The sequence below is a fragment of the Sinocyclocheilus anshuiensis genome, unplaced genomic scaffold (genome assembly GCF_001515605.1).
Source record: "Sinocyclocheilus anshuiensis isolate Anshui unplaced genomic scaffold, SAMN03320099.WGS_v1.1 scaffold701, whole genome shotgun sequence".
Lineage (NCBI taxonomy): Eukaryota > Metazoa > Chordata > Actinopteri > Cypriniformes > Cyprinidae > Sinocyclocheilus > Sinocyclocheilus anshuiensis.
This window is the reverse complement of record NW_015539895.1, coordinates 191,875-211,561: the sequence shown is the minus strand read 5'-3', so window position 1 is coordinate 211,561 and position 19,687 is coordinate 191,875. Positions and strand designations below refer to the sequence as shown.

Below are 19,687 nucleotides of genomic sequence, written 5' to 3'. Positions count from 1 at the left end.
TTTTGATAAAATAAATGCAGCCTTGATGAGCATAAGAAACTCCTGTAAAAAAACATTAAAAAACGTTCTGATCCCAAACTTTTGACCAGTAGTGGTATATATTCACATTTTACTTTTGACCGCCACACTGTGTGTAAAAATTGATTATTATTCATTATTTATGCACCCAATCAAATTTACCGCAATGTACATTTCTGAAAGATCATGTGACACTGAAGACTGGAGTAATAATGCTGAAAATTCAGCTGTGATCACAGCAATCAATTACATTTTATATATGTACATATATATATGTATATATGTGTGTGACACACACACGCACGCATTTGTATTTATACTTTATGTATGTAGATTTTTATAGTTATAATAAAAAAATTAAGTAATTTAATTATTTTATATTTAATTTTAATTATTTTAAATATGTGTGTGTATACATACATATATACAGATACACGTGTATTTATACTAATATGTATATTTTTAGAAATATATAATTAACATGTTATAAAATTATATACAAATTATAAATATATAAAAGTATAATATAAATGTATTTATATGTAAGTGTGTGTGTGTGAGAGAGAGAGACCAACGGTGTCAGTGTTTAGAATCAGAATTCTGATTCTGATTCAACAGTGATATTAAATATATTCCCAATTATCAATGTGCCACATGAGTTTTTCTTTTTCTTTCCCCACTGTTTAATGTTAGACGTGATAATCATTCTTGTTTGAAATGCGCGAAAATTAAACAAAGTCAAGATCTCCGCAGGTCGTGCCGCTGTCACACGTTCGCGGGCTTCACACGGAGCGTGTAAACTGCGCATGCTCCTTGACCTTGCGATTAAACCACGCCCGCGTGATGTCGTCAGACCTGAAACACCCAGTATTTAGTCTGTGCCGTCAGGAAGTGCGCATGTTTTAAAAGATGGCGGACGTTCCTATTGACGCACCAGAACGTAAGTCCAATGAATGTTTATACATTACGTTTTATAATCCCCAGTTTCTTAGGCTGTCATCGGTTTACAGTTTAAATGACACTTTCGCCAACTGTACAACATATCAGACACGTTTCGCTGTGCCTCTTTGATGTTTAATAATGTCTTGAAAACTGACATCCGTCATGTCAGAGAGTCTGTCAGAACAGCTGCCTACACCTTTACATTACTGGTTACTTTAACATCCATAAATACAGTTACAACATGCTGTCAAACTAAGTGTGGAAGCTTAGTTCTGGGGCCGGTTGAAAAAACTGCTAGTCTTAAAAATTCATCTAGATTTTTTTTCTTCGACTGGTCATAACTTTTTAAATTAAATTACTAAAAGATAGTTTGGTCTAATTTGAATCTCTGAAGTACGACCAATTACCCCTTTTCTACTGCTAGTCGGTGAAACTAGTTCTTAAGACCCATTTTAAAATAGTTACTATGTTTATGCAACTGGCCGCTGGTCTTTCTTTGAATGGCATAGTGAACTTATGTCTAAGTCCGTCTGTCATTGTGTGTATTATTATTTGCTGTTAAAGACAGAAGAGGGAGGGTAAAACTTACAGAGGCATCTGTTCAGATACACACTGTACATTAGTGATGCGCGGATGAGCTAAAACGTAAACAGTTGCAAAATAAAACGCACGAGTATCAGTATTGGATCCGTGAAATAGGTCTTGTGACAGCAGCCTAGCTGTGCCGTCTTTTATTAATGTTAATCAAACAACAAAACTCACTGCTCTTGACTAAATAATGTTTTGTTGAATAACTTTTAATGTTAATTTACAGTTTATTCAATTTCTGTAGCCTATTTAAAACACGTTCATAATTTAGAAAATGTAGTTAATACTTGCATAATTAATGATTTATTTTATCCACCCGCGAATAATCAGAATGCATTTTTTTATTATCCGACCCACCCGATCCGCGGATTATCCGCAGCGCCCGCGGATATAACCGCCATCCGCGCATCACTACTGTACATGTCTGTATTTTAATTGCTTTAATGTGTTGTCATTCTCTCTAGACTGTCCGGGTACAAGCAGTGATCAGGCTGGTAAATCATCAGCATGTCAAGGATGCCCAAACCAAAACATATGTGCGTCTGGTGCTGCCAAAGCTCCTGATCCAGGTATACATACATAAGTATATTGCAGCTAAAACTGGTCAGTTCTGTGTGAGCTTTGAATGTTCATAAAGAAAGAACAAATTTAAAAAAAAGATTTTTGAAATTGATTAAATTTTTCTTAATGTTATTCAAGGTCGATGGCTTTTCATACTATGGCTTTTTAGATTTATTCTTCAGATATGTTAACGGATGATGATGTACAACGTCACTGTTATTTTTTTATTATAATAGCTTGTTGGCTCCATCTAAATCTGAAGTGTGTGACTTTGTTTTCTCTCGTTGCAGCCATAGAGGAAATCAGACAGAAACTGACCTCTGTGAATCACAAGATTCTGGTTTTGTCTGGAAAAGGGGGTGTTGGGAAGAGCACGTTCAGCGCACATTTGTCTCATGCATTAGCTAGTGATGACTCCAAAGAGGTAAGACCACTGTGCACTGTGGAAACACTGTGTGTGTGTGTGTCGGTATTCTTATCGGTACTTTTTGTTTTATATTTATATATTTATATATATATTTATATATATATAAATATATATATAAATATATAAATATAAAACAAAAAGTACCGATAAGAATACCGTTAAAGTACCGAATCGATAAGCAGTATCTATAGGAGTAGTAATACCGTTAAAACCTTAACGATACCCGTCCCTACTAAACATACAACATGCCAGCTTTCAGCTTTAAGTAGGAAGCAGAGAAATCAGTTATCAAGTGGCAGATCCTGACTTCCTGTGGTATGGTTCGTAGAAGCATCGCTGTATTCTCAAGAAACGCTTTTCTTTATTTAATGTTTTCATGTTCAGTGGCAGTGTTCCTAGTAAATGAAGCTGCATCCTTTATATTTACATTGATTGCCTATGTTTGTCCCCACAGTTTTTCTAGCATGTCCTCTGGAGTGAGTACTTCAGCAGACCCAACCACCTACTCTTGTCGTTTCAGTTTTCTACAGTAAACACTAAAGGTCATAATGTTAAACTTTGTTGATTGCCATCATGAATTACAAAAATGCTTCCCAGTATTGATTATCATGGTAAACACATTGTTTGCCCTGAGACCCATTTCTTGTTAATAAGCATCTATGTAATGAGTTTACTCAATTTACATTTTAATGTAGGTTAAATGCTTCAGACTTTGACTGAAGGTGCATGCGAGGTGGAAAGTAGATTAATTTACAAGTGCGGCATTCACTCACAGTAACTAGAGCAGTAAGGGGATGAGGTCATCACTACAGCATAATGAAAAGCATCATGTAGCTGTTAATGAGAAAGTTTGTGTGCTAATGGTGATAACTGGATAAACCTGCTGAAGTGTAATCAGAACCGGTTCACACATTTTGCTGAAATACACACCGTTTAGTTTTATGTTTATACTTTATGCTGAAACTCAATTAAGTTGTGATGCAACATCATTTTAATATCAAATTACTGTATTTTAGAACGTGTTTGTACCAACAAACAAAGGGTGTAACAGATTTTATGCTTCCATATGGAGTCTGTCTCGTAGTTTTGATTACAGGGGAATACTCCACCCAGCTGAAACTGGGAAGAGACTTGTGTTTGACCCAAGAATGTCTTGTTCTTCTGCCATTTCAAGAGCTTTAGGCTGTTGCAAACACCCTTTTTTGGTACTAGATTCTTAAGAGTAGAAGCCACACACTTTATTCTTTAAAATCTCTGTTTTGATTTTTCTCAGACATTTCTATTAAATCTCTTTCTGTTGGTGTGTAGAGATACAGTGACATATTTTCATAACTTGCCTCTAGACGTGTGAAGAAGTAAGATACAAGAACGAATTTCCCTTTTCCTCCTCCTCCTTAACAGAGGATAAATACCTTTTATGAGAGAGCTGTGCCTATCTTAAACTTTTTCTCCTTTTTCTTGTGTGTCCCAAGCTGCTTTTTAAGGAAATGCTGGTGGTTTAGTAGCTGTCTGCAGAATCCTGATGAATATAGCAGCCACTTGTTTTGATGGTTGTGAATATGGTTTAGGAATCCCTCCTTTTGGGCCTCGAACCAACAACCTTTGGTTTACCAGTCCAGTAAAAAAGGTCAAATAATCAGCACTCATTAGCTATAGGTTTCCATCCAAATATTGTTATGCAAATGTTTTGGGGTATCCTTTATTGGTGATAAACATTGTACATTTGTAAACATTTATAAGCATTTTTTGTTCTTTGTTTTTCTTCTGATTCCCTTGTTCTCTGCATAGGCAAGTATTAAGAAGGTATACATTTGTTTTGAAATGATGGAAAACTTTATATGTAGCATAACTTAACATGTAACTTAATCTGGAGAAATGTATAAATAAAATCTGAAAAAATGTGATATTGCCCACAAAGTATCTGTATGGATAACATTTTGAAAATTTGCGTAAAAATGTATGCACTCACTTAAGGTGGATAATATTTTTTGAATATTCAATTGGAAGGCATGCACAAACCATATAATCATATAATCATATAATTGATTATGTTTAACATAACCTATTCCATTTTGCACCAGCTTCCTCAGAAGTGGATTTTGTTCTTTTAAACACATGGGAAGTAAATACTGTTTTATTCACAGATAGGTTTCTGGGTTTTTCTTTTTTTTTTTTTTTTTTGCATAAATTACAGTAAATTCACAATTTGGATGAAAGCACAGCTAATGTCTCTTTGCTTTTCTAGGAAGAGCATATAGGCTACAGTAGCCAATTCTGCATCTGGTCCCAAACAGGCCTGTTTGTGGATGTTCCATATTCTCTCAAGAGGTCTGTGGGATTCTTAGCATTTTTGTTAGGTTAAGATGTGCTTTTCCACTCCTCACTCTTCATGTATTTGATGAGCCCTGAGGGTTTCAGACATTGATTTAAGAAGGCCAAATAAGACACAGGAGCACGTATATTTGTGTTTCAAGTACTGGAAAAGAAGAGCGGTTGCCAGAAGAAAAGTATTCAGACTCTGGGAGGAAGTGGTGTGATTTCCCCTTTAGCTCGCTGGAAGAATCCCTGACTTTTGCCACTATGGTCTTAGCCTCCCTACAACCCTGTTCACTGAGCGTCCATTTCCCGAGAGAGAGCGAGGGAACCTGGACGATTAAGTGGGGTTCTGTGCTCCTCCTCGTTTGCTGCTTTCACTCCAAAGTGTGCTTTCAGTAAATTTCCTTCAGGAAGCAGATGAACAGGGAGGGAAAAATAAACAGCGTGTGACCCTACCGAGGGTGTGTTTTAAGGGCGTGCAGCTTAATTCAGCCATTGACAAATAACATTTAACACAAGCCAGGGGAAAGAAGGTCATATGTTTAATTAGACTATATTTATTTTTAAACCAAATACATTTTACATTTTAAACAAATGCTTTGAGAACTTGAAATAACATCATTGTTGATCCATTTAGGTGCATGTCAGGTGCAACTTTGTTGCATGAAAAAAGCTTTCGTGGATCCAAAAAGTGAAATTATCAGCACATCTGGAATTTTTATCAGTTCCTATCATGTGCACAGATCAGTCACACGCACAAACTCTAACTCTGGTGTGATCATCTAAACATACTGTATGCTGCAGTATAATCCATTGGGCATGCAGCAGCTCTCGGGGGTCTATTGTAAGAGAAGAAAAAGAGTTTTGATGATCTGCTTTACAAAAGCCAGAAATATCATCCTAAATGATTCCCACGTTTTTTTTTCTCCCCTTCATGACTAATGACATTTGCATCTGTTTCTGTGAGGCCCTGTTGAGGTGTTTGCAGTGATAGGTAGATAGATAGATAGATAGATAGATAGATAGATAGATTGATTTTTCATTCAAACCACATAGGCGGTGTAAAGGTTATGTTTCCCGGTCACAGCAGGGTTGAAGTGGCATTCAGAGATGAGTTTAAATAGCCTAAACGTGTGTTGGAGGTGGTTGTGGTCTGTGTGTATAGAGCTGGAACTGAAGTGATGGCCGTATGTAATGACTGAGTCAGTGCTGGTCAGACTGAAGCTGTATGTGTGCGACTGAGTTGCTGACTCACTAAGCTATGCCACGCTGACATCTTGTGTTAACTTCATTGTATTGCGGTGGAGCAATTTTCAATTGTCATTAGGAAACAAATTCCAACCGTTTTGTTTTTGTTTTTTGCTTTAATACAGTAAATAATATGAGCAAGGTGTTTAAAAGCAAGGCACAACCTCATTAATCCATATCCATAATCCATATCCTTATTAAACAGCCTTATGCCAGTTTTTGTGCTTGAATTTTTTTCTTTCCTCTTCCAGGTTGCACTGCTAGATGTGGACATCTGTGGGCCATCTATACCAAAGATAATGGGGTTAGAGGGGGAGCAGGTATGTCGTATATCTCTGGCTTCATTGTGCTTCTTTCTTGTGACAGAATGCTGAGATATCTGACTGATTTATAGACAGGGAATGTCATTCTCTGCTTGTTTTCTCTGTAGGTTCATCAGAGCGGCTCAGGCTGGTCCCCAGTGGTGAGATCTTTTATATCTCTATTCTTTTGATTTGTGTTCTCAAGCATTTGTTACATTCTCAGGCATTCTTACATATGCATATATTCTCTCTGTCTAGTATGTTGAGGACAACTTGGCTGTCATGTCCATTGGCTTCCTGCTCAGTAGTCCAGATGATGCTGTTATCTGGAGAGGACCCAAAAAGAATGGTTGGTACTTTATTTTAGCCCTGTCTTCTGTTGTACACATCAGGAATATAACATTTTTCATTTTCTTAAGTGGTTTAAATTGCATTCCTCAAAGACATGCAGTCTTATTTAGCTGTGAGTTGTATTGGAATCCAAACATGGCAAAAGTGTGACAATACGTGGTATCTGACTGCAGAGCAGTTATTTTTGAATCTATGGATCTGTTTACTTGCACTATACCGCTGATAGTGCAGGTCACAAGACCAGAAAACCATATGACCTATTTGAATTCTACCCAGAATGCTCTGCTTCAAAGTTCTTGGGGAATTTAGGCACCTAATCAATAGGCACTTGTTAAAAGCACATTAAACAGCCCCGCTGATCTAAACAGCAATGACATGGCCTTGAAAAGCAATAAAAGTCATGCTGAAGTTTGAATTTCAGTTCAAACTGAAGTGGTGGGGGAAAAAATACAAAACAAAAATTGTTATGCAAATAAATGAACATAGTTCTAATCTGTTGATTTTTTTTTTTTTTTTAATGTGGTGTCATAATTAAACTTAATGCCTTGATATGATTATGATGATTTATGGGAATAAAAAAAATTAAAATGGCAAAAAAAAAAAAAAGACTAAATAAATGCCCGTTAGATGCCATCCTAAATATTGCCTTCTTTCAGGTCTAATCACATCCCAGTGTAAAAGACGACAGTTAGGGGACTTGTGGTGTTTTTCTGTGGGCAGCAGTCATGTGATTGTTGGTTTAATGGTTAAGGATGTCTTGGTGATGTATGTTTGGTTTCATGCAGCTGTTTTTAAGTGACATGTTTCCACTTGGTTAATCTGGAGTTTTCATTTCAGTAAACAGGTTTTTGTGCTAATCTCTGCCAACCGGTGTACAATAACTGGTGCTTCTTAAAAATCACATCATGATTAACTTTAGTGTAATTAAATAAACGATTTGTGTTCCAGTCGTAGCTGAAACAAGGGCAGCATTAGCTTCCTGCCACAATAAAACTCTGAAGCAGAAGTACTGCTTTCAAAATTAAAAAAAGGTTCCGTTCTGACAAGACAACACAATACACATATAACTTAGTGGTGTCAAAATTTGTTCGCTAACACAGGTGATTAATTTTTTCAATTTAACGCGTTAAAAATATTTAACGCAGGGGTGGGGCTAGGGTTGGTCACCCGACTCACAACTGCTGCTTCTGTCACTTTTTCTCTTGACAAGAAGTGCATTTATTCAGTCGCAGAACGACTGAGAACGGGAGACGTTTCAGACGTGCGCTTCAGGGTTGCCAACTTTTAAATTCAGCTTGGAGTGAGATCTTTTTGGGGGGGTGGGGGGTGGGGGGGATTTCAATAGCAATTCATATGTATTTACTGTACATAAAAGGGGATAAAAATCTTTTTGTTGATAAAATGCAGTTTTTAAATACCATTTTAAACTTGGGGTTAAATTTAGTATTTGCTTGCATTCATATGTATACTTATATAAGTATCATTAAAAAAAAAAGGATGTAAGTATTAACTTTTTAAATTTCACATTTAAAAATCTAGTGTTTAATCATCACAAAATTACTCTAATTTGCCTCTTTGCATTGGAATTTAAAACCCTTTCTCTATTTTAACCTTAAATACTACACTAATTGTAATAGAAATACTAGAAAAAAATATTTTAAGTCATTAATGGACCATAATTATTGCACAAATAGTATTTAGTACCAAAATATCTCCTTAAAATATTAAATATTTTTGAACTAAAATATAGAACATTTATTTAACTGCAAAAGAGTTAAGCTGTATGGTCACATTATAAGTAAGCAATAACTGAGGGTTAAATACAAGAAAACCATATTAATGTTGCCTCTCCATCACTCTCCATAATATGCTGTAATGTTTACCAAAAATTGCTGCAAATTCCTGTGAAGTGAAGCTGTCGTCTTAAACCCATTCAAATGGATTGTCAACGCTGGTTTGTTTGGAGAGCTCCATGAACCACGTGACCGCACGGCGACGCCGGCGATATCAAAGCTTGTCGCAACTCTGTTTTTCAGTGGCTCTGGCTTTAACTGAAGCGCTACATTTTCTGATTTACGCCACATTAAGTGCGCCAAAACTGTATTTATTGTTTAAATTTTGTATTAAAACTTACAAAATTTGAAAGCTGAGAAAATTCCAAAATTTGAAACCTGAGACCTGAGAATTTGGCCAAAAAGAGTTGAGAGAAAATACGATGCGTGTCAGATCCGCGTCACGTTCAGCTACGGCAGCTCAAGAAATAACAGCCAAAATAACCTAATAACCAGCTGCTGTGATGTCTATTAATCAAAGAACAAAGAAAAAAAGAACTTTTATAGCTTTAAGGATTCATCTATATTTAATTTAGAATTTAGGGTTTGATAACTTCAATTTTAATTTCTGTATATTTCTGCTGAAGGGCACAGGTAAATATGACATTTATTATAATGGGTTTATGTGAAAATTGTTTTAAGTTCACTTAAATTAGAAGTTATTTTTTAAAAGTCTAGTAAATGTTGAAATTGATAGCTCTCAATTATACTGTAATGTTGAATGGCTATATATATATATACATATATATATTTTAAACAAAATTTTTAATCGATTGACCGCACTAATATAACTATTAGCGGAACTTGGATCAAATGCATTGAATGACGAAAAGCAAATGCATCTGATATTCATCTTTCTTTCTGCACCAGACCCGTTTTATACTTTGTGCTACAAAGGAACAGAAAACTGGGTGTCATGGGCAATAATGAGATGCTCAGAAAAGCTCTCTGATGAGAGCATGTGGCTCTGTTTATCTGAAGCACTAAGTTAAGTTTAGGCCGGATGGGTTTCACTTCCTTAAGTTCTGTATTTTAACCACTGTCTGACATCTAAATGTCTTATCTGTGATGATGACTGATTTCCTTTACTGTGCGCTTCACAGGTGCACTGAATGTAGCTTCCTTTAGAGTTGAGATACAGTATTGGACAAGGTGTTGATTAGCTCCATTAATATACATACAGGAGCTGAATGACTCTTGCTGTTGAACTTCATGTACACAAGAGATATATATGGCATGCCATAGCAGTTTTCGAGCACATTTATTTGATAAACTAAATAAATCGAGTGGGAGGAGCTGTTGTTGCTTTTGTTTTTCATTTCAGGAAGTAGCATTGTGTGATTCAGGGGAAGTTGACGTGATGTCTAATGAGTTGACTGTGATGTTAACTTGTACTTTTTCTCCATTTTGGCCTAAGTATTCTTTTTTGACTATTTTGACTATAACTATGTGTGATCATTTAGCATGGGTGGGGAGTTTGGCAGGACAATGATTATGCAACATGAATGTTTTTGTGTGATACGTTTGGTTTGGTGTCATACCAAATGTATTATATTGCAGTTTTTACTCCGTTATGTGTATTTACTGTGTAATCTATGTGGTTTCTATTTACTTTAGAGTTGTGAGAAAGGCTTACTGTAAGTTAAGATGGCCTTGTCTGAATGGAATAGGCATCAGAAAATCTGGATTATACTCCAGATGTAAAAAGTATAACAAAAAAATGGCACTGTTTCATGCATACAACAACAAACATGATGCAAGCCATGATGTCTGATTCACAAACAACTGACTCTTGTAAGAAGGTACTTTTTATTGTGTCAGCCAAAAGATTCACACAACTGCCTCACTAGTGAGTTAGTGGAATTAATCTGGCTCATTCAGTCAGTGAATCATTCTGAATCTGCCACTAACATTTTTTTTAGTTGTCTTATTCTACATTAACCCAGGAAACCGAATTTTGTTGTAATCAATTATTAATGGTATTTAAAAAAAACATTCAGATATTTGACAAAAATAATATTGGTTATTATTTAACATTTGAGGGTTTTTTGTTGAATTAAGGGGAAGTTAAGGGAAATTTTGAAGCACTTTTGAATGACAGTCTTTGTCAGATACTTCAGAAATATCAGCAAAATGTAATTTGGCTCCAAATGTGTCATTAAGAGCCAATGGCTTGCTATTTGTTTGTTTTTTAGAGGAAGTAAATCACTATAGGTGTACTGAATATCTGCATGATTACAGCCTATTTATGTAGACCGTTTTGGCATCTCAGATACAAACATATTGGATCAGAATTCATTGTGGTGCACATCAAGCATCAAAACACTATAGTGTACAAACAGAAGGATTTTGTGTTCAGAGTTGTCTTGAGTAGCAAATCTGTTTGCTTGCTTGATTTTCACTGATATTGCATCTCACACTGAAGTGCTAAACACTGCAGTTTTTGCAACATATAGATCACTCTGATAACATCTGGTTCCACGCCATCAATCAGCTTACAGGGTTGTTTTACGTCAATGGCGGAAGCTTTCAATTTTATTGCTTTGTTGTTATGCTCTTTTTGTTTATTCATAGCGTATGCCTATTATTCTGTTTTGTGCTCTTTACTGTTGTTGTGTGTACTGTACTTGATGGTTGTTTTCAGGGCCGTTGTTAGCTGACGTGGGGCCCGGTGCGAGGTAGGGAGTGGGGCCCCCCTCGGTCCGTTCGGTCCGGGGGGGCGGGGTTGTGTGGTACGCTCCCCCTTGGTCCGATCGTGTTCCGGGGGAGGGGCGGGGTCCCCCTCTGTCCATTCGCGATCGCTTTTGGGGGAGGGGGGTGTTGGGGTTGGTGCGTTCCCCCTCGGTCCGTTCGTGATCGCGTTTGCATCAGTTGCACCGCCCAAAGGACAGCCCTGGTTGTTTTATGTTATGGTTGTGGAGTATCCTTGTCTCAAGATGGCGCCGCGAATGGCAGCCAGGACGCTGAGCTACGCAATTCTTCTGCTGTTTTAGTTTGTTGTTCTGTGTATTGTCAGTCTTCTTCTATATGTTTTACCAGAGAACTCCTTAACATTAAGCAACACATCCCAGGCAATATTTTTCTGGTTTTTGATTATTCAGACGTTTTGTTGGACATTCTAGGTGGAGGTACAGCGGTGGTGTTCAAACGCGCATACAGACGCAGAAGATGGAAGCGCGCCGGTTATGCTCCGCGAGCGTGGCTTTCGAGCTCGCTCCCAAGCATTCATCTTGCAAATGTCCGTTCCCTTCCTAACAAAACGGATGAACTACTTCTCCTCACCCGCATCAACAAGGACTTTTCAAAATCTGCTGCATTGTGCTTCACTGAAACAAGTGAAGCCATTCCGGATAACGCGCTCCATCTGCCGTGCTTCCAGCTGTTCAGAGCGCATCGCGGAGTTAACGGGGAAAACAAAAGGCTGTGGACTACTACTTTCCACATAAATGAAGGTTGGTGTTCAGACGTAACAACTGTGTTTTCCTAATTTAGAGGCGCTCTTCATAAACTGTAAACCTTTCTACTCACTGCGGGAGTTTTCCTCTCCCGCTGCGCTGCAACAGCTGGCTGAACAAATAACTGAAACGAAGCAACGGTACCCGGACTCTCTTTTAATCATTCTTGGAGATTTTAACAAATCAATTCTTTCCTGTGAACTGCCAAAATACAAACAGCACATTACATGTCCCACCAGAGACAATAATATAAAGGATGTATATCACCCTGCCCCACGGGCAGCTTTGGGGCTCTCTGATCACTGTTTGGTTCATCTTATACCGACCTACAGGCAGAAGCTGAAATCAGCTAAACCTGTACTAAGGACTGTTGAAAGATGGACTAATGAAGCAGAGTGGGATTTACAAGCCTTTTTACAAGTAACTTCATATATCAGTTTCTGTGAGGAAATGTGCATCCCCACACCAGGACATTTTTATCATTCAGTAAAGATAAACCGTGGTTTACTGGGAAACTCAAACAGCTTCGTCATGCCAAAGAGGATGCTTACTGAAGTGGGGATCATATCTTGTACAACCAGGCCAGAAACAGACTGACGAAGGAGATCAGAGTGGCTAAAAAAAACTACTCTGAAAAGTTGAAAAAACAGTTTTCAGCCAACGACCCAGCATCAGTGTGGACTGGTCTGAGGAACATCACTAAGTACGAGACACCACCCCCACAGTCTGTGGAGAATCAACAACTGACTGACGATCTGAATGTGTTTTACTGGAGATTCGAAAAGCCCAGTCTCTCAGCCCACACCCACTCTGATCTGCACTTCATACTTCACCTACCCCCCCCTGCAACCCACTTCCTGTCTCCCCCACCATTCCACCTGCGCTTAAGGTCTGTGTACAGGACGTGAACCGGGTCTTCAGAAAACAGAAGACTAAGAAAGCTTCAGGCCCAGACAGTTTCACCTGCCTGTTTAAAAGTCTGCGCTGACCAACTGGCCTCCATCTTTACACAGATTTTCAACAGATCACTGGAGCTGCATGTAGTCCCCTCCCACTTCAAACCTCCACTATCATTCCGGTCCCCAAAACAACCACACTTTTCTTTAATGTAAAACACCCCTAACAAATGAATATCAAAACTCCAAGGGATGTAACACAGATCATTCTATATTTGGAATACAGAACAAACATTCATTTCCTATGAAGCTGCTTTGAATGATATGTATTGTCATAAGGGCTGTACAAACAAATAGGAAATGAATTGAATTCAGTGACATGTTTGTTATGGTGCATTGTGACACTTTCAGTATTTTGCTAATGTTTAGGCATGATAAAACAGTTTCTGAGGGATGTGGACTGGGGAGAATTGGACTATCTGATCGTAGACACGCCTCCAGGAACATCTGATGAGCATTTGTCCATCGTGCAGTATCTCAGCAGCGCTGGCATCGACGGAGCCGTCATCATCACCACCCCGCAGGTGAACAGCTGAACAGCAGCACTCAGATGTGTCAAGCGCTGTGCATGTTCCAGGAAGTTGCTTTTATATGTTGTGATCTAGTTTGCATTATAAAAATAAAATATTAAAAAATATTAAAATAAAAAGATTTGCATTATAAAAAAAATAGTTTGATTTTAATCATGAGTTCAGATGTATTGACGTTTGAGGAACAAGGTTTTCACACTTAACTGAAAGTTAAAAAAAAAAATTTATTTCCTGCACGCTAACAGTGAAGTGAAACTCGGTGTGAACAATGTATAAAAAAAGAAAAAAGTTATGTCTTCAGACAAATTGCACACATGCTTGAAGCCATCATTCATTTCTCAGAGCTAAGCATTTGAGCTTTGCAGTTAATTATTAATCAAAGATTATTATTGTTTATAGTCTTTCATTGCAATTCTGTGATAGGACACAGAAATGCACTTACACTTCCTTAAATAAATAGCCAAAGGTCATAGTTTGTTTGTTGTTGTTGTTGTTGTTGGTAGGCAGTATTTTGCAATACCAGACTGTGTTGGAGCAATACACGTTAAGTTAAATATTTGTTTTGTAGGTGTTAGGGTCACCCTTGTTGTGGCACTTTGCTGCCACTACTGCACATGAGAAGAAAAGTAGCAGCCAACTGAAACAATTTTGGGTAACACTTTATTTTAAGGTGTTCTTATTACACGTTACATGTACTTACTATTATAATAACAATAAATTATGCATAATTACATGCAACTAACCCTAAGCCAAACCCTAACCATAAAGTAAGTACATGTAGTTAATAAATATTACTCAGTACTTAAACGTATAATTACATTGTAACAAGGATGCCTTAAAATAAAGTAAACCAATTTTGCTGTATTCGTACTTTGTTTATAGGAATAACATGTAATAATCCTTAAGTATGTTTTGATTGCTGTATAAATTACTATTTTTTTTTTATTGTTCCCTTATCAAATAGGAAGTATCTTTGCAGGATGTGAGAAAAGAGATCCGATTCTGTATAAAGGTCAAAATACCTATCATAGGTGTGATTGAAAACATGAGTGGCTTTGTTTGTCCTAAATGCAAGGTATAGTATTCGTGTTTAAACACAGTATCTTACAGCAAAACACAGCACACATCACCCTTGACGTTTTCTGTATGTTGCACATGATTTTTGTGTAATGAAGTTTGAGATTGTCTTCTTTTTGTTTTATTTTTATTGGCATTATTTACTCACCCTCGTGTCGTTCCAACCTGTATGGCTTCCTTTCTTACATGGAACTCAAAAGGAGAAATTTGAAAGAATTTCCTGTTTTTTTTTTCCAGGCAATTACAGTTAATGGCGTCTAGAGCTTTCAAGCTTCAAAGAGGATGCGAAAGCACCATTAAGTATCAGGAGAGAAGTCAATTGATCATATGATGATGTATGACTGAAATTTACACTACTGTTTAAAAGTTTGCAGCAGTGTTCATTTTGACAGCAAATTTTGATTAAGTTTTAGTCGTAGTCTTTTGACTAAAATGCTATTTAGTTTTAGCCATATTTTAGTCATCTGAATTGTTTTTAGTTTTAGTCTAGTTTTAGTCGACTGAATATCATAAGGTTTTAGTCGACTAAATCTACAGTAAATTTAGTCGGCTAAAATCGAATGGGTTTAGTTACAGTGCATTTATTAAGCATTTCTCTAAAATTTCCAAACTCATTATATAGGTTTGATATTAAGGTTTTATCATGATAGACATCGATTTAACTGCGGTGACACACAACATGCCTTTGTTAAAATTAAATAAAACCACTTCTCATAAAGAACAAGAACATGGTCTTCGTTTTAATGAAATACCAATGGTTATATAGGCTAATTATGCATTCTTTATAGCAACTTGTTTACCATATTCTTCATTCTTTCAAGCAGACATATTTATTTCTATAAATAAATTTAGATTAATCTTTAGGGCTACTAAAGTTTTTCGGTCAAGAGCAGTGCGTGATTTTCTGTCTTTCTTTTGTTGCTTGATTAACATCAATGACTCGGACAATAGCAACTAAATTAGGCTGCTATCCCTGGCTTTAAAACCGAATACACAGCTGCAATGGATGCAATGTACTGATACATGTTCTCCCTACTGTTTACATTCACGTAATCAACTGTGTTGACGAGAATACTTGTCAAAATGGACAATTCGACATAATTTTGTGTGTAATTCTCCGTTCATGCGACGTGAAAGAGTACTCGTGTGCTGAGACGCGCTCTCTGTGTGTGTATGCTTCGGTGTCTGCGCTCAGAAAACCGGACTAATTGAGTTCTCTCTTGCGTCGTCAGATTTATCCATGTGTCTGCTCTTCTCTTACTCCCACATATTGCCATTTTTGAACGTTTTATGCGACGTGCAGCAAGTGTATTTTAGCTTATGTCCCGCCGGTTCATATGTACGCAATACGCATCTAACCTCCGAACCACGCAGCAGATTCGTTCTGAATTAATCTCTTCCCAAATCGTCCCTCCCTAACATTTTCGTCTCGTTTTTATTCGTTGACGAAAATGTCAATAGATTTACGTCATAGTTTTTGTCATTCAAAAAGAGTTTGTTCGTTATCGTCTCGTTGTCGTCGGTGAAAAAAATGTCGTTGACGAAAATTATTCGTCAGTAAAATTAACACTGGTTTGCAGTCAGTAAGGCAGAAAGCAATTAATACTTTAATTCATCAAGGATGCATTAAATTGATTCAAAAATGACAGTAAAGACATTTATAATAAAAAAACCACTTCAGTTTTTAAATAAATGCTGTCCTTTTGAACTTTCAATTCTTTAAAGAATACTGAAAAAATCTTTCCACAAAAATATTAAGCGGCACAAAGGTTTGATAATAATAAGAAATGTTTCTTGAGCATATACTGGATATTAGAATGATTTCTGAAGGATCATGTGACACTGAAGACTGGAGTAATGATGCTGAAAATTCAGCTTTGTAATCACAGGAATAAATTACATTTTTTAAATAGTCATTCTAAATTTTCATTATATTTTACAATATTATTATTATTTTTTGATCAAATAAATGAAGCCTTGGTGAGCATAAGAGACTTCTTTCAAAAACATTTAGAAAAATCTTACGGACCCCATGCAGACCTTTATATGCTATTATAAGTCGTTATTTACGGATATCATTCTAACTATTCTTTTAGTAGCATCCTTAAAATGAATCTGTTTATCCAGTTCATAAAATCACTCAGAATAATTAATTTGTAGGTCTGACTGATCCGGTTCTTGAGTTCTGACAGTCGCCAACAGCCAATGGAAAGGAAAATTGTCAGGGAATAACATCTTAAATTCTGTTTTCTGTCACATGAAGCTGTTGTAGTTCTTCATAGACTTGGGTTGTGTGGGGTACTTTGATGATCCCTTTGCATTATTTTTGAAGCTAGTATATTCTGTTGCACTTGCATGGAAAAGAGCGATTAATGTGTTCTATAGAAGAAAAAAGTCATTCATGTTTTGAACAACGCAAGAGTGAGTAATAAAATATTCCATTGTGGAATCACCTGCCACATTATATATTGGTTTTTGATACCCCTTTTCTTTCTGTTGACAGAATACATCACAGATATTTCCTCCGACCACAGGAGGAGCACAGAGAATGTGTGAAGAACTAAATCTCCCTCTTTTGGGCAGTGTACCCTTGGATCCACGGATAGGTACAAAAACCTTTAGTCTTTTACCATTAACAAGAGAATGCTTTAAACCGGATTAAATTCAACACAGTTGAAATATCATTGTACAGTTGTTCCGCATTAAGTGGTCAGGACATGAGGAAGTTTAATTTACATCATAGCACTGCGGTGCAATCCAATTCTTCATTTTGTGAGAGTGTTTCCTTGTTTTTATATTTACACCTTGTAGTCAGTGAATCAAGTACCAGAAAACTCCCTACAGTGATTCTTTTAAAGCGTCTGAAGAAAAGTCAGCAGCCAGCAGTTTCTAGTTCTCTAAATGCACTTCCACATTTTGCCTTTCAAGGGAAAAGCTGTGACGAAGGAAAGTCTTTCCTAAATGAAGTTCCAGACTCTCCTGCTGCAGTGGCCTATGAGAATATTGTCCAGAGTAAGTTATCCAAATCCCAGCAAGCATCTCTTTACTAACCTGCCTCACACTTAAGCTGATACACTGCCATTACTAACCATTCTGGTAATGCTGCTTTAGTGTGTTACCTAACAGTCTGGAGTACTGATATTGATAAACTAAGAATGGCAAGCTTTGCCAGAGGCAAAAAGACAGGTTAGGTTACACCTGACACTGGAGGAAATCAACTGCAAAGACAGCAAATATAAAGACAGTGAATATGTTAACACTTTGATCGAGTTAATTGATTTCCCCATTCCTTTTATGAAGAACCTGTTTGTTATGGTTTTTAAGTGAATCAAGAAACTCATTGAGCATAAGACATAATCTTGATTTGAGTGCCAAGAATCCCCTAAATAGCTTTTTGAGAACTTGTGTATACAGACCCTGTCTTCCCCTTTTTTTGTTGCTTGAACACGCTGCACTTGGTATATTTCTCTTTGTCCATATACACTCCCCTGCCATGAGGTATACTTGCTTGTTTAATGACATCTTCAGGTCATGTGGTAGAAACTCAGTTCATACATATATATAGCTGCTTAAATCAAAAATCAGAATGGAGGAAAAATTTGATCTGAGTGATTGTGGCTAAAGCAACGATTGGAGTATCTCTGAAACATCTGATCTCCTAAACAAACTGTAGGTCAGAACTTACAGATAATGCAAATAAATGAATAAATAAATCGATCAATTTACAAATGTATTCTTACGTACATTTTAGAATTAAATTAAATCCAACAGCTTTTCAGAAACTTGATTGTCAAAATGTTGATTGGCAACCTTGGAATTTCATAACCGTTTTAAAACCCTCACCTGATTTTTTTCTAGAATAATATTTGTTGAATATTTGTTCAATGTTGAACTCGAAGAATGCAGCAACATAAAACTTTGTGTAAAAAAAAAAAAAAAAAAAAAAGCTATTGGTTTTTGTAATGATGTAAAATTATTAAATATCACTTTTCATGCTAGGCCAATTTTTAATGATAATAATAATACATTTTATTTATAACACTTTATATTAAACAAAATCTCAAAGTGCTACAGATTTGAAAAAGAAAAGAAAAACTATAATATTCAGTGTAACCAGATTTTGCTGGGTGAGCAGGTGCTATCAGTAACTATGGTGATGTGAGAAGAATCCTGCTAAATGTGTTCTGAAATACTTGCAGATTTCTTCACAGACATATTTAACACATCCTTCAACTAAGCCACTAAGTGTATATCTCATATTAGAGAAGACTTCTTGAAATATAGACTATATACTATGTTAACAAAAGTCTAATTTTAAGGAAATAATGTTTAGCTTGTGAGAATGAGGAAATTGTCCCCCTTTTTTTGAGTAGAAGCAGATTACAGAAGTGAGTATTCTTTAGAATCCGGATATCTTGTTATTTAGACTCTATGTTGTTACATAAAATGGAGTGTGGCCTTCGTTTGTGCTGACAATAACAAAAACATTTTTTTTTTTCTTTTCACAGAAATCAGAGATTATTGTTCTTCCCACACTACATCCAACAATCCTTTTTGATACAGAAAATGTGTATCAGATCTTTGCCTAGCCAGCTGGGATGTCCTAGGAAGAAAGAAAAGAAAGGTCATTTAATGGCAATGGGCATGTTTCAGCAGGCCAGGAGAAGTTATGTGGAATTTTATTATCAGAAAAGGTAGAATGTGGGCCATACAGTGGCTTTTCCAGTCAATGAGATGTAATGGCTATAATGTTTAATTTTGCTATTCAATTTCTTAAGATGATAATTTCTACATCCAATCTGCACTAAATCTCTATATTTTTATTGATAATTAACAAGCTAAAACACCTGTTATAGTACACACACACACACTTGTATGAAGCTTTTTTGTACTGTTCCTAGGGGTGTGCGATATATATCGTCTGCGATAATATCGTAATTGTTGTTTTAACGATGTGCGATTTGACATTATCGAGTATTTTGCAAAAACCATTCAAAACATCCCTACAGAGCACACGCATACATTACGTGAAGTCTAGACTAGTGCGTGTGCGCATTTAGTGTGTTTTCTTTCACTGCATGATT

The 19,687-nt window shown here is 36.5% G+C and overlaps 1 protein-coding gene across 2 annotated transcripts; it reads left to right on the top strand.

The window, feature by feature from the left end:
* Positions 1–589: 589 nt before the first annotated feature.
* Positions 590–19,518, top strand: LOC107685912 (cytosolic Fe-S cluster assembly factor nubp1-like). Of its 2 annotated transcripts, XM_016482654.1 has the most exons (11): positions 592–958; positions 2,013–2,117; positions 2,400–2,533; positions 6,352–6,420; positions 6,531–6,563; positions 6,661–6,751; positions 13,366–13,520; positions 14,491–14,601; positions 17,107–17,209; positions 17,532–17,615; positions 19,112–19,518. In XM_016482654.1, the coding sequence occupies exons 1-11, from the start codon at positions 928–930 to the stop codon at positions 19,159–19,161; spliced, it is 966 nt and encodes a 321-aa protein (XP_016338140.1). In that variant the 5' UTR covers positions 592–927; the 3' UTR covers positions 19,162–19,518. The 2 variants fall into 2 exon arrangements, with proteins under 2 accessions (XP_016338141.1, XP_016338140.1); XM_016482655.1 differs by lacking the exon at positions 17,532–17,615 and having other exon boundaries at positions 590–958.
* The last annotated feature ends 169 nt before the right edge of the window (positions 19,519–19,687 follow it).

Excerpts from the sequence above, each read along its gene's own strand:
- LOC107685912 (XM_016482654.1), top strand. The coding sequence starts at position 928 with ATGGCGGACGTTCCTATTGACGCACCAGAAC. Across the intron at positions 2,118-2,399 it reads TGCCAAAGCTCCTGATCCAG|CCATAGAGGAAATCAGACAG; the intron begins GTATACATACAT and ends CTCTCGTTGCAG. Across the intron at positions 17,210-17,531 it reads ACCCTTGGATCCACGGATAG|GGAAAAGCTGTGACGAAGGA; the intron begins GTACAAAAACCT and ends TTGCCTTTCAAG.